The sequence below is a fragment of the Zootoca vivipara genome, chromosome 16 (assembly GCF_965207765.1).
Source record: "Zootoca vivipara chromosome 16, rZooViv2.hap1.1, whole genome shotgun sequence".
Taxonomy (NCBI): Eukaryota; Metazoa; Chordata; class Lepidosauria; order Squamata; family Lacertidae; genus Zootoca; species Zootoca vivipara.
The window spans coordinates 5,068,575-5,081,937 of NC_142599.1; the positions used below are offsets into that span (position 1 = coordinate 5,068,575).

The 13,363-nt window shown below is 46.7% G+C and overlaps 1 protein-coding gene across 3 annotated transcripts in view; it reads right to left on the minus strand.

Annotated features, from left to right (window-relative positions):
- Positions 1-12,837, minus strand: part of KDM2B (lysine demethylase 2B) — a 91,289-nt gene extending 78,452 nt beyond the window's left edge. For 2 of the 3 annotated variants that reach the window (XM_088659412.1, XM_060269258.2), the window contains exons 1-4: positions 12,274-12,837; positions 10,654-10,798; positions 4,965-5,043; positions 3,281-3,327 (exon numbers count right to left, since the gene is read on the minus strand). In XM_088659412.1, the coding sequence (XP_088515538.1) occupies positions 3,281-3,327; positions 4,965-5,043; positions 10,654-10,798; positions 12,274-12,306 (304 nt within the window). In that variant the 5' untranslated portion in view covers positions 12,307-12,837. Of the gene's footprint in view, positions 1-3,280; positions 3,328-4,964; positions 5,044-10,653; positions 10,799-12,273 lie in introns of those variants that run through there. The other variant, XM_060269259.2, reaches the window with a different exon arrangement.
- Between the last annotated feature and the right edge of the window lie 526 nt (positions 12,838-13,363).

Here is a 13,363-nt window from a genome sequence, read left to right on the forward strand (position 1 = left end):
AGACTTTGCAGAGCAAAAAGCTGAAATCCTAGTTACTAGGTTTAGAAAACGATTCAGCATCCAGCATCTCCTTAAGGCTTCACAGCTCCCTGCATATCAGGCAGGTGGATCAGGCTCACAATGGCAAGAGAAGCTTGCCAGGGTTCCGATTGTGACATCAGGGGAGAGGAAAGGAAAAGGAAGTGGGCATCTTTCCCCCCCCAAAAAAGACGAGAGAAAACCATTAAACTTCCCTTTAAAAGGAAAGAGACAATTACTCTAGCTTGTTAAATCCAAGTGGTGCCATTAACTCCTTGCTGCGGCCCAGAGATGGAAAGGCTTCTAGCTAATAAACTTGATCCTAAAAGCAAGAAAGAGAGACCACACACACGAGACCTCACAGCCATTAAGGCATCCTTCAAAGGGCTGCAGCTAGCTCAGATTTTCAAGATCACTCTCCCTCTCTCCCAGACCCACCCTGCAGGGTTGTTGTGAGGCTAAAATGAAGTAATGCAGGCATTTTTCTCTGCAAAAAGTGTGGCACGAGGAATTGAAACACTTGCACCCCACCCAGTGGTCCTATGCTAAGGATTGTTCTATTTCACTTTGCTTTGTTGTTAAAAAGTATGCCACATCTACATTTATTATGTTGGCTCAGGCTGACATACACACACACACACACACACACACACACAGCGCCTCTGACCTAACACTAAAAATGGGCACTGACAGGGGCCACATTTCACAGAGTGCCAAATACTGTACATATCTGTGTGTCCCACACCTGCTCTTCAGGGTTCCCAAAGGTCCTCACTTGCCAGCCCTTCTCTGCCAGCGGCGCTTATCCTGCAGGCAAGCAGATAGTGCAACAGCTTGGACACTGAGAAGGCAGGCAAGGATCAGGACCTTTAGAGAGCCAGGTGGGATCCTAGCGGCTCTATTTGTGATCTAATGTATGCCAGGCCAGAAGCTGCAATGCTACCCTTTCACCACCATCAGTTTGGGGGCACAGCAGCTTGGCAAAATCAAGCCAGCCATTCCCTGCTGCTCTTGTCCCAGGTTTAACCTAGTTCAAGAGAAACTCAATTTATATAAACCATAGAATCGTAGGATGAAAGAGTTGTGAAGGGCTCTTGATGGTCATCTAGCCCAACCCCCTGCAATTGCAGGAATCTCAGCTAAAGCATCCCTGACAGACGGCCATCCAAACTCTGCTTTAAAAACCCCAAGGTTTTAGTTGTACCTACAGGTTTTAGGGACCCAGGTGGCACTGTGGGTTAAACCACTGAGCCTAGGGCTTGCTGATCAGAAGGTCGGCGGTTCGAATCCCTGCAACAGGGTGAGCTCCCGTTGCTCGGTCCCAACTCCCGCCTACCTAGCAGTTCGAAAGCACGTCAAAGTGCAAGTAGATAAATAGGGACCACTCCGGTGGGAAGGTAAACGGCGTTTCCGTGCGCTGCTCTGGTTCGCCAGAAGCAGCTTTGTCATGCTGGCCACATGACCTGGAAGCTGTCTGCGGACAAACGCCGGCTCCCTTGGCATATAGAGCGAGATGAGCGCCGCAACCCCAGAGTCGGACACGACTGGACCTGATGGTCAGGGGCCCCTTTACCCTTTACCTTACTGCTTAAATCAGTCTTCACCAACCTGGTGCCCTCTGAGTGTTTTGGACAACTCCCACCTGCCCCAGCCTATGTGGCCTAGTGGGAAAATGCTATGGTAAGGGACAACTGGCTTGGGAGCAGCCGTGTCTCTGGTCGCCCACAGTAAATAAAGGTTTCCTCCAAGTGACACTACCAGAAAACTTTCATAACAGAAAGAGATATTATCCTCCTCATCCCAAACCCCAAACCCTTTCAGGCTATTACGCGGCACAACAAGAATGCTAAGGTGTGACCTGAGGATCAAGCCAAGTATTTCCAGGAAGCCCACGAAAGCAACCATAGTAGTAGTTGTTATTATTTATTTATTTATTTATACCCTGCCCATCTGGCTGGGTATATGTGGTCTCGGCGGCCGCTCCCAGTCACCAGTCTAGCTGCCGCATTCTGGATTAGTTGTAGTTTCCGGGTCACCTTCAAAGGTAGCCCCACGTAGAGCACATTGCAGTAGTCCAAGCGGGAGATAACTAGAGCATGCACCACTCTGGTGAGACAATCTGCGGGCAGGTAGGGTCTCAGCCTGCATACCAGATAGAGCTGGTAGACAGCCACCCTGGACACAGAATTAACCTGTGCCTCCATGGACGGCTGTGAGTCCAAAATGACTCCCAGGCTGCGCACCTGGTCCTTCAAGGGCACAGTTATCCCATTCAGGACCAGGGAGTCCCCCACACCCGCCCGCCCCCTGTCCCCCAAAAACAGTACAGTGGAACCTCGGTTTATGAACACCTCGGTTTACGAATTTTCGGTTTACGAATGCCACGGACCCATCTGGAACGGATTAATTCACTTTCCATTACTTTCAATGGGAAAGTTCGCTTCAGTTTATGAACACTTCAGTTTATGAACAGACTTCCGGAACCAATTACACCCATGCTTCGGGTTAAGTACGCTTCAGGTTGAGTACTCCATGGACCCGTCTGGAACGGATTAATCCACTTTCCATTACTTTCAATGGGAAAGTTCGCTTCAGTTTACGAATGCTTCAGTTTATGAACAGACTTCCGGAACCAATTGTGTTCATAAACCGAGGTACCACTGTACTTCTGTCTTGTCAGGATTCAACCTCAATCTGTTAGCCGCCATCCATCCTCCAACCGCCTCCAGGCACTCACACAGGACATTCACCGCCTTCACTGGTTCTGATTTAAAAGAGAGACAGAGCTGGGTATCATCCGCATACTGATGAACACCCAGCCCAAACCCCCTGATGATCTCTCCCAGCGGCTTCATATAGATGTTAAAAAGCATTGGGGAAAGGACGGAACACTGAAGCACCCCACAAGTGAGAGCCCAGGGGTCTGAACACTCATCCCCCACCACCACTTTCTGAAAACGGCCCAGGAGGCCCAGTTGTGTCTCCAGAATCTAATACTCGGGTACACTACCTTTGAATATGGAGGTTTAATTTAACACAGGTAGGGAGAGGTAGACAACTGAGTCACATAGGTTATTTGTGGGCACACCAGGGAAATACAGGTGTATGAACTAGTCGTTTTTGTGGGCCTATTTGTACAGTTTATGCAAGGAATATGCAGGCATTTGAATACTTTTGGACGCAGTCTTCAACAGAGGTAATTTCTCTTTCTCTCTCCCTAACCCCCAAAGCACAAAAAGCTGCGCATCTAAACCAAACTCACCAACTAGCAGCTTGACATCTCGTACAGTGAAATCTGGGTCCGGCATCCTGAAATCAGCAAAGGGAGGGGGGGATCAATTTGAATTCAGGGAGGTAAACACAGACAAGAGGAAATGTACAGTTTTGGGCTGCCCCATTCTCCTTCAGTGCTGCAACCTGCCTTCTGACCTTGGCTGGCTACGCGCTACACAAAAGCTCCCCATGAGGGCATTAATATCCCCCTCCTTGCTTCTTAATTCTTCAGATCAGATGCTCAGGCGGATAATATATCATCTCTGAGCATGGGAGCTATGCTTCTGTGTATTGGGGGTTGCAGATCGGTGGTCCATTTATTAATGTTTTCAAAAGCCATTTTAGGCTACTGGACCTCATCGTACCTGTGGCAGTGAGTTCCACAGGCCAACCCAGGGTTGTAAAAAATGTGTTTTGCCCATTTTAAACTTAGCCATTTCAGGGATTGAAAAGAACGACTTGGTGGCTGGGATTTGTCAGAAAAAGCAAAGGGTGGTGTCACAGAGGAAGCGTTGGGACTACTCTAGAGTAACGACTCTCCAGACCTTTGCCTTTTCATGCTTTTATTGAGTACAGGCTATTTAGAGTGCTAGAGCTATATAGGATACATCCTCTTAGTCTGACCCAGAACCCTGGAATGGCGCTTCCCGCGTTTTCTTCCAACATAAGAATCGGGGCACCCCAAATCTCCTCCTCCGCTTCCTCCTGCGTAATTCCGGAACCGGAGGGAAAAAGGGTCTTCTTTCCGTGTTTTCCTTCTCCCCCTCTTCCCCCTCTCTCTCTTCCTGTCCCATGTGCAGCAGGGGCTTTCCTATGCTGCCAGAGCCCCGTCCCCTTCTTCCTCCTTCCTCACTGGACTCTTCCCCCTCCCCGCTGACGCTACTGCTGGTGGAAGAGCTGCTCCTCAAGATGGGTGGGGGCTCTCTGTACTCTTTCCCCCTCACAGGTGGGTTCTGCCCCGCCCCAAACTCATAATAATACTGTGTATACATGTTGAGCATTTGAAGGATGTTAGACACTAACTTAGTTCTCCTACTGCAGACCTATTAAGTAGGTCAGCACTGGTTTCCTCCATATTAGACTGAAGATTTGGGGGCTGAGTTTTGAGTAGCCCACCTACTTCACTGATGGCACAACCAGGATTTGAATGTTATGACTTCCTTGTTCACAGCTCAGGCACCTTCAGCCGCTACTACTAGGCTTACGAGGCCAGCAGCAGTTATTTGCTTAGTAAGACTGCCACATCCAGACCCGAGGGGGCCTTCACAATGGGGTGGGGGACCCATGAACCTCTAGCTCTTGTTGGAAGAACAGCTCCTGTCTCGCCAGTGCAGTAGACCGGAAGTCGAGAAGTGGTACTTTAAAAAGGGATGCCACACCATCTGAAAAAAATCTTCTCTGTCTTGCTTCTGGAAGACCCAGCTCAGGTTTTGCAGACTCTCCAAAGGAGGCAAACTCCAAAACGGAGCCAGCCCCTCTATTTCGGGATTTGCTTCCTTTGGAGATTCCCCCCCCCAAAAAAGAAGCCTGGCCTTGTATGCCCTTGTGTGTATGTTTCATTCAGAAAGGCCACCGGCGGCCTTTATTACCCACCCCAAGCCCTTGAGACGGGGCAAGCTACGCATCCAATTGAAACAGAGATATATTGTTAAACATTAGGAGTACTGTCTTACTTAATTCCCAGTCCATCCTTACTTCGGAAGATGAGGGGGACTCGAAGTGCTTCTCGCTGCACATACTCAAAAGTGAAATCTGGTTGGAGGAAAAATACGAGAGAGGGGGATGCATCTGTGAAAAATGTTGTATATGAATAATGTGGCTGACAGCAAATGCCAACAATTATTCAGACATTCTTCATATTTTCTCAAAGTATCCCCCTTCTACCTGCAGCCACCTGAACATCAACAGGATGGCTGCATCCACTATGCAGCTTATCCCATTTTTAAGACTTTCCCCCTAAGTCTTAAGTTCTGCATTATATTTGCGCTTTCATGCAATGAAACTTAAAGGCCACTTCTGGAAGTATAGTTTAGTACTCAAGTTTAGTACTCAATTCGGGGGGGGGGGGGCAGTTTGCAGATAATATGGAAGTGAGCACGAGACTTGTGCTGTATTCCACTATAGTTCCAGAAATGACTTTTCCATCATGTGAAAGCTCAAATATAATGTGGATCGAACCTGAGACCTTTTGCATGCAAAGCACTGAGCTATGGCTCTTTCACCTTGGGATTCCCTGACGGAAGAAAGGTGGGATTCAAACATATAATTTTTAAACTCAGATACACTGCAAGAAAGAATTTGGTGGCATATGATTATGGAATTATCAATTAAGTAGTCATTTGCTTTGCAATGGTGGCTGCAAATTTTAATCGTGGAGCTGCGAGTTCAGGGACCCCTTTTTGTATTTTTCAAAGCTATTCATCATAAGTAATGAAAAAAAAATATTAAGGGGGTTTTAAGGTTGTCTTGCTACTGGGTATAATTTTTAGCTCTATTGTTCAATGCTTCCGTAGTGTTCGTTGTTGGTTTCTAAGTTTTATTGTTTTAATATACTACTGTTTCTATTCCCCCCCTTTTATTTGTATAGATAGCAATAGCTATAACTTTGGAAATAAATGTATTTATTAAAATGAACATTGATCTTTCCATCTAACAAGCAGGAGTTTTAGTTCACTACTTCCTTCCTGCTTTTTTCTTTTTTTTATATAAAAGTAACCTATTGCATTTTATCCTGACCTTCCCTCAAAAAACCAACCCAAACCCGCAGAATATAATAGAGACCATTTAATCCACACAATTACCCTGCGAGGTAGATAATGCACAGGCAATGACAGACTCAAGGTCACCCTGTAAGTCTCATGGCAGAACCAAGAGTTAAATTTAGATTGCTTTTGGGTCTCAAAAAGGCACATTTTACTGATGTCTTGGTAATCAATACATGAATGTAATTTTTATTAATTAATCTAGAGACAGATTAATCAAATGAAATTTCTTACATTAGTGATGTGGGTTTTCCATAAAATGTTAAACACAGTAATTTGCAGCAGCAGAAACTTTTCAGTTTGCATGGGTAATTCTTATTATCCCCTAGAGAATGGTCTAATTTAGCATGTTTATTTTACTTGTATTGAATAAACAACACTTTAAACTCAGGAATTGTTAAGAGTTGCTTAATATTGTATTTGGAAGTCCACTATCACCTTTATTGTTTATATTAGTCCTAGAAGTCTTGGCGCGAAAAGTAAGAAATAATCAGGAGATTAAAGGAATTACAGTGGGACAATTGTCATTTAAATTGAAAGCTTTTGCAGACAATGTGATGTTATCATTAGAAGAACCATTGGTTTCTACTGCAAAGGTGCTGGAAATTTTTAAAATTAATGGTGAATTAGCAGGCCTTAAACTCAGCAAAAGTAAAACCAAAATGTTAGTTAAAAATATGAAGGAGAGTAGGAAAAAGAACTAGAGGGGAAAACAGGTCTGATGATAGAGAAAAAAGTAAAATATTTGGGGGTATGTTTAACAGCAAGGAAATTAAATTTGTTTCAAGATAATTTTGTGAAAATATAGAGAGAAATCAAGAAAAAGTTGGAAATATGGGGAAGGATGAAACTTTTGAGGACGGGTGTCAGTCATAAAAATGAATGCTCTGCCAAGAATGACTTTTCTATTTCAGACCGCTCCAGTGATCAGTAATGCATGATGCTTTAAGGAATACCGGTAATAAAATTTATCTGGCAAGGGAAGAAGCTAAGAATAAAATATAAAATTTTGATTGATGCGGAAGAAAGAGGTGGCTTCTCCCTACCAGACTTAAGACTATACTATAAGACATCCTGTCTTTGCTGGTTAAAGGAGTGGTTTTTATTGAAGAACTCAGATTTTGTATCTTGAAGGACATGGTAGTAAATTTGGCTGATATGCATATTTGTGGCATGGGAAAACTGGAATCCATGAAAGTTTCACCAACATATAATTAGAAAACATCTATACAGAGTATGGGGTAAATATAAAAACCTTTTTTTGAAGAAATAAGTGGATTATTACCAAGTTGGCTACAATATCATCAACTAAATGAGACTTTTAAGATTGATTTAAAAATTGGCTTTACAACTCAAACCTCACAATTAGGAAAAAAAACCTGCTAAAGAATAACCAAAAGGTAATGTCTAAAAAGCAGAGACATCACCTTGCCTAAAAAGGTCCGTATAGTTAAAGCTATGGTTTTCCCAGTAGTGATGTATGGAAGTGAGAGCTGGACCATAAAGAAGGCTGATCGCCGAAGAATTGATGCTTTTGAATTATGGTGCTGGAGGAGACTCTTGAGAGTCCCATGGACTGCAAGAAGATCAAACCTATCCATTCTGAAGGAAATCAGCCCTGAGTGCTCACTGGAAGGACAGATCGTGAAGCTGAGGCTCCTGATGTTGGGAAAGATGGAGGGCACAAGGAGAAGGGGATGACAGAGGACGAGATGGTTGGACAGTGTTCTCGAAGATACGAACATGAGTTTGAACAAACTGTGGGAGGCAGTGCAAGACAGGAGTGCCTGGCGTGCTATGGTCCATGGCGTCAAGAAGAGTCGGACACGACTAAACGACTAAACAACAACAATGTCTAAAATGTATAAATTATTATTACAATGGGAAACAAAGGTTGAAATGGTTAAATCATCAATGATACATTGGGCATTGGATATAGGCTATAATATTGATATAGCAGCGTGGGATATACTTTGGAAAGGAGATTTAAAATTTACAGCATGCTACACGTCAAAAGAAAACTATGTAAAGATGATGTATAGATGGTATTTGACGCTTACCAAGCTGGCAAAAATGTATAAGTCTAAATCCAATATATGTTGGAAATGTAAAGAGAAAGAGTGTACAGTACTTTTTTCATGTGTGGTGGTCCTGTAAGCTTGCAAAAGCCTTCTGGGAAATTATTTATAATGAATTGAAAAAAAATATTTGAAAACCAGTAACTTTCCTTTTAGGTATTGGTGCCGAAAAATCAGAAAAATCTATTTATGTATGCTACCACGGCTGCCCGAATGATATATGCACAAAACTGGAAAGAACCCCAAAAAGAGGTGACTGGCAACTAAAATTGATGGCATATGCAGAGATGATGAAACTTACCAGAAGATTAAGAGAACAGGATGATAAACTCTTTGTAGCAAAATTGGGTAAATTTATTGAATATATGAAAACAAACTGTAAACATTAGCAGGAATGATATAAACAAGAGCAGTAAAGATACTAAGGGAATAAAAAAGTATCAATTGATAAAAATGATAAATTAAGGCAGGCATCCCCAAACTTTGGCCCTCCAGATGTTTTGAACTACAATTCCCATCATCCCTGACCACTGGTCCTCTTAGCTAGGGATCATGGGAGTTGTAGGCCAAAACATCTGGAGGGCCGCAGTTTGGGTGTGCCTGAATTAAGGTATGCAGTAAGAATTTGATAGAAAAATAAGAAACCGCAGAAGAGCAGGGAGGAAAGTCACAGAAAACTACACTGGATTTGTGTGTGATTTCTATTTATTGTTGAATATTCTAAAATGGAAAAGTGGGGTATTTGGAATTGGCACCCATTCAACGAACTTATGAAACGAAAAAAAAATCCGCTGAAAAACACTGTAATTTTTTTTTACATATATGTATTTACATATTATAATAACTGGGTTAAATGAGCCTTACATTGTAGGAGCCATTCCATGAAAAGAGGACAATATTCACAAAGGAAGACATACAAGTGAATTGCTTGGGAGAGTGGCAGAGAATTATATAAAGATAAGATAAGATAAGATAAGATATCTTTATTGTCATTGTCCCCTTGCGGGAACAACGAAATTACTCGGTTGCTACATCCACTCAGATAAAGCATTCCGCATAATCCAAAATTACAAAAAGCTAATTAAAAACAGTAATTATACTACAAAATGACAAGTAAAATAAGATGACTTCAAAGTCCGGGCTTTCCATTTAAGGCCAAAATTGCTCTAGAGAAGAAACTGTTCCTGAGACGGCTCGTTCTTGCCTGCATTGTTCTATATCTCCGTCCTGATGGCAGGAGCTGAAAGAAATGGTGACCAGGGTGCGTTGGATCTCTTGATATATCTAGTGCTTTTCTATGGCACCTGGTGGTGTAAATTTGTTCTAAGGTGGTGAGTGAGCAGCCAATAATGCTCTCTGCTGTTTTAATAATTCTACACAGCCCTGCTCTGTCCTGGGAAGTACAGCTTCCGTACCACACACATAAACCGTACGTGAGCACGCTCTGTATGGCACAGTGATAGAAGGCAAGCAGCAGCTTTTGTGGAAGATGGTTTTTCCTTAAAATTCTCAAAAAATACAGTCTCTGCTGCGCCTTCTTCACAAGCCCCCTTGTATTAACACTCCAGGACAGATCCTCCTGTAACTCAATGCCTAGAAATCTAAACGTTGTTACCCTCTCCACACAAATTCCATCAATCAAGAGTGGCTGGACTAAGAACTGGATGGTAAATTGCTTGTATAACACTTAACCCAAACTGGTTCCCCAAGCCTAAACACCACGGCTAATCCTGCAGCCTAGTGGGGGGGGGAGGGGGGTGTCACGCACTGTGGAAGGACCACCCATACTCCAGATTTAAGCCGCAAGAAACTACAGTTGCTACCGGTAGTAGCATCCTCCAAACCCGTTCCAAAGGCTTCAGGAAGCATGCTCAGCTCTGCACAAGACCTCCGAATTAAAGAGGAACGTGCACCTGGGAGGCCCAAGGGTCCCCCGACAGGCAGGAGGGATGTTGGGTGCCTTGTGCCTGTGACTGCAGGAGCCTTGCTGCTTCCACTGCAACACGGGCGTCAAGGCAGGCCAGGTCAACTCCGCCATCCGCTGTGGACACATCCGGGCGGGGAGGCTGCGGCTGGGGTAGAAATCGGGTGTGCAAAATCATTTCACTTCCTTTAAAAAAATCTCTCTCTATTTATTTCCATGTACTGCATTGCCAAACTGCAATCGGAATGTCGAGAGACGCGCGCCAGACGAAGCGCACGTCTGCAAAAGGTTCGCTTCCCGGCCAGGCTCCCCTGGTGTGAGTCACCCAGCCATTGCCTCTTCTCCAAGCCCGCTCTCCTCCTCCCCTCTTGCTCCTCGTCACCGGATCCCCTAGAATAGGGGATGCTGGCGGGAAATACGAACTTCACCAGGCAATTTGCACGTGGGCAAAGAAGCCGTCGGGGGTTTCCGCCAGGCAGGTAGGGAAACCCCTTCCCCGCCCCCCCGACGCGCACGCGCGCGCGCAAAGGTCTCCAAAGCCGGCGCTCGGGCCCAGTCCTTGGAAAGGCCCCGCGTTGTTCCCCGCGCCACGGTTTACCTTTCCCCTCCATGGGTCGCACAAAGTCTCCGCGGTACATTTTGCTCCTTAGTTTCTCGTCCAGGTTGAAGCCGCGGATGCTGACGATCTCCTCCACGTCGGAGAGGTCCTCGTCCTCGTCGTACAGCCTCCTGCCGATCGATCGCTGCAGGACGGGGAAGGTGGTGGTGGTGAGAACACAACACATACACGTGTGCGTCGATGCATACACGTGCAAAAAGTGTACTGTATAGGTAGCGCTTCGTTTGAAGGGCGGCCGTGAGCGAAACATACCCTTTGTGTGCGGTCTGGGCAGACAGACCAGAAGTTCGGTCGTTGCAGAAAAAGAGCCACACGTACACACAAAAATAAATATGCAAGAATAAGGTCATACGCGCAAGTCAGCGTGGAGGGGAAAGGACGGGCCCAGAGGGCTTTGCAGCTCGCATTTCTCATGCGGACGGGAACAGCCCGTTTTCTCAGCCTAGCTTTCAAAATGCAAGCAAAATGTATTCTGCAACTGGAGTGCGGTCTAGCCCTCAACCCCGTTTGAAGATTCCTAACCCTAAATTAACAGGGCACGCGTGTGCGTGTGTTGTGTGAACGGTACTCAGTCGTGAATGTTGTACTGTAAGTCGATAGTCCAGCATGAACCCCTGCTGACTCTCCCCGTCGCCAGGACTGGGCTGAGACGTCAGGTCATTAGGGGCCAGGTGGGCAAATCCGGCAATGCAAGCGGGGAGCGCAGAAGCAAACTGTACACATTCAAACGAGCAACAAGGAAAACCAGCCATGTGGGGGGTGAGTTTATTAGGGAGCCCGTCCCTCCCACGATGGCGGGGTTTTCATGCCCGTACGTTGGAAACGAAAAACCAGCAACTCTTTCGCAGGAAGAAACGCAAAACAAGCAAGCCCGGGCACACATTTACATAATCCAACTGTTTCCCTAGTCACACCGGAAGCCAGCCTCTTAAAAAACACATCGCATTATGTAACATGGGATTCATGGGCTAGAGGCCCCCCCTCACTTTTGCAAAAAACAAAAACACAACCCACTACACCCCCCATTTCTTCTAGACCTAGCGTGGCATTCAGTGCATTAAAACAAAACAAAACAACGCTGAGAGTGGGGTGAGGGGCAGGAGTGTTTTCAGTCAATGTTTGGGGGAAAGGGGGCCAGGAAGGAGTTAAATCTCTCTCCCCCCATTTTTAAAGAGAGGCACACACAGCAACAAACACGCTGGCTCGGCTACGGGGGCAGCAACAACCCCCAAAGCGTGTTTGAGCCCAACTTGCAAGCGGACCTTCCTAGGCTCCTTTGCTCGCATGATCGAGGGGTCGCAGGAGGAAGGGGGGGGGAGATGCAATGCAGCAGTTGTGCCCCCCATCACACGTGAGAGGCGCCGCCGTTTTCCTGCAAAGCACTTTAAAAAACACACAGCAACAATGCCCGGGGTTTAAAGCCCCAAACACACATACGCCAGCAGCTCCCCTCCGCCCTGCAAACAGCCTCTCGCGCTCCACGTACAAACCATCTCCGCAAAATCGCTTGAAAACAACCCCCCCTCCGCCCCCCAACCCAACCTACTCCCCAAACCACCACCACCACCACAATAATAATAACAACATATCACTACACACCAATCTTCTTCCAGAGTCTTTCTCTGCCTCCATCTTTTGAAGAGTTTCATCTCTTAATTGTCAACAGTTCCTCCTTTGGGTCCTGCTTCAAAGGTTCGGCCGGAGCTTTTCCTGCCGGGGGGGTTGGCCCAAAACACACACAAGGTTTGGAAAACGAAAGAGAAGGGGGAAACCTTGGGAGGGGGGGATCCCCCCACCTCCGAGTGCCTCTAGAAACAAACCCGCAGCCAGCCCCCACCCCTCCTAAAAGGCCATCCGGGTCTCTGCAAAGTTTTTCCCCTCTCCCTCCCCCTTTTGCAAATTTTGCAATCTGCACTTCTGGGGTGGGTGGGTGTGTTTTAGCTGCGGGGTGGGGGGGCAGAGGAAGTGCTGGAGCTGCGCAGGCGAGGCGGTCGACGGTGAGGGGGGGGCTTTTGGGTTGTTGTTGTGCTTTTTGTTGTGTGTATTTCTTATGCAAAAAGTCCTTCAACAATCATTTCCCAGCATTGAGAATACTGGGAAGGAGGGAGGGAGGGAGAGAGGGAGAGAGGGGCGGGCAGGAAGGGGGAGGGCGCGCGCAGGCGTCATGGCAGCCCCCGGAACGTAAACACTGGGGCGGGGGAGGCGGCAGCGGCGCGGGAGAGCCGCGCTTGGGGCGCCCTCCGCGCAGGACCGCGGCCGGTTCTTCCAGGCGCGCATGTTGGCGAAGGACGATGGCGGGTCACGAGTTCGCTCAAGCACGCAGGCGCTGCAGGCTGCGCGTGTGCATGGGGACGTACACGTGAGTGTACGGTGGGGGGGGAGATGAGAGGAGCCGCGGAGGGGGTTGGAGAAAAGTGCAAGGCCTGTGCTCTGCAAGGGTCCTGGAGAGATGGAGGGGTCCCTGGCAGCATCTGACTTGGGGAGGGCGGAGAGAGAGTCCAAGGAGTGCGGATTGGGGAGTGTTGAGGGGCTGATAGCCGGGCTGGCAGAGAGACCCAGAAGCCTCCAGGAAGTGGAAGCTGCAGGGCCGGGGGGAGCCTCCTACATTTCTTATCTCTTCCTGGGCCGAGTGAACGAGAGAGCTGGCGATATGCAAAGAGGTTTTTTGCGCTCTCTTTTTAACAGGCGC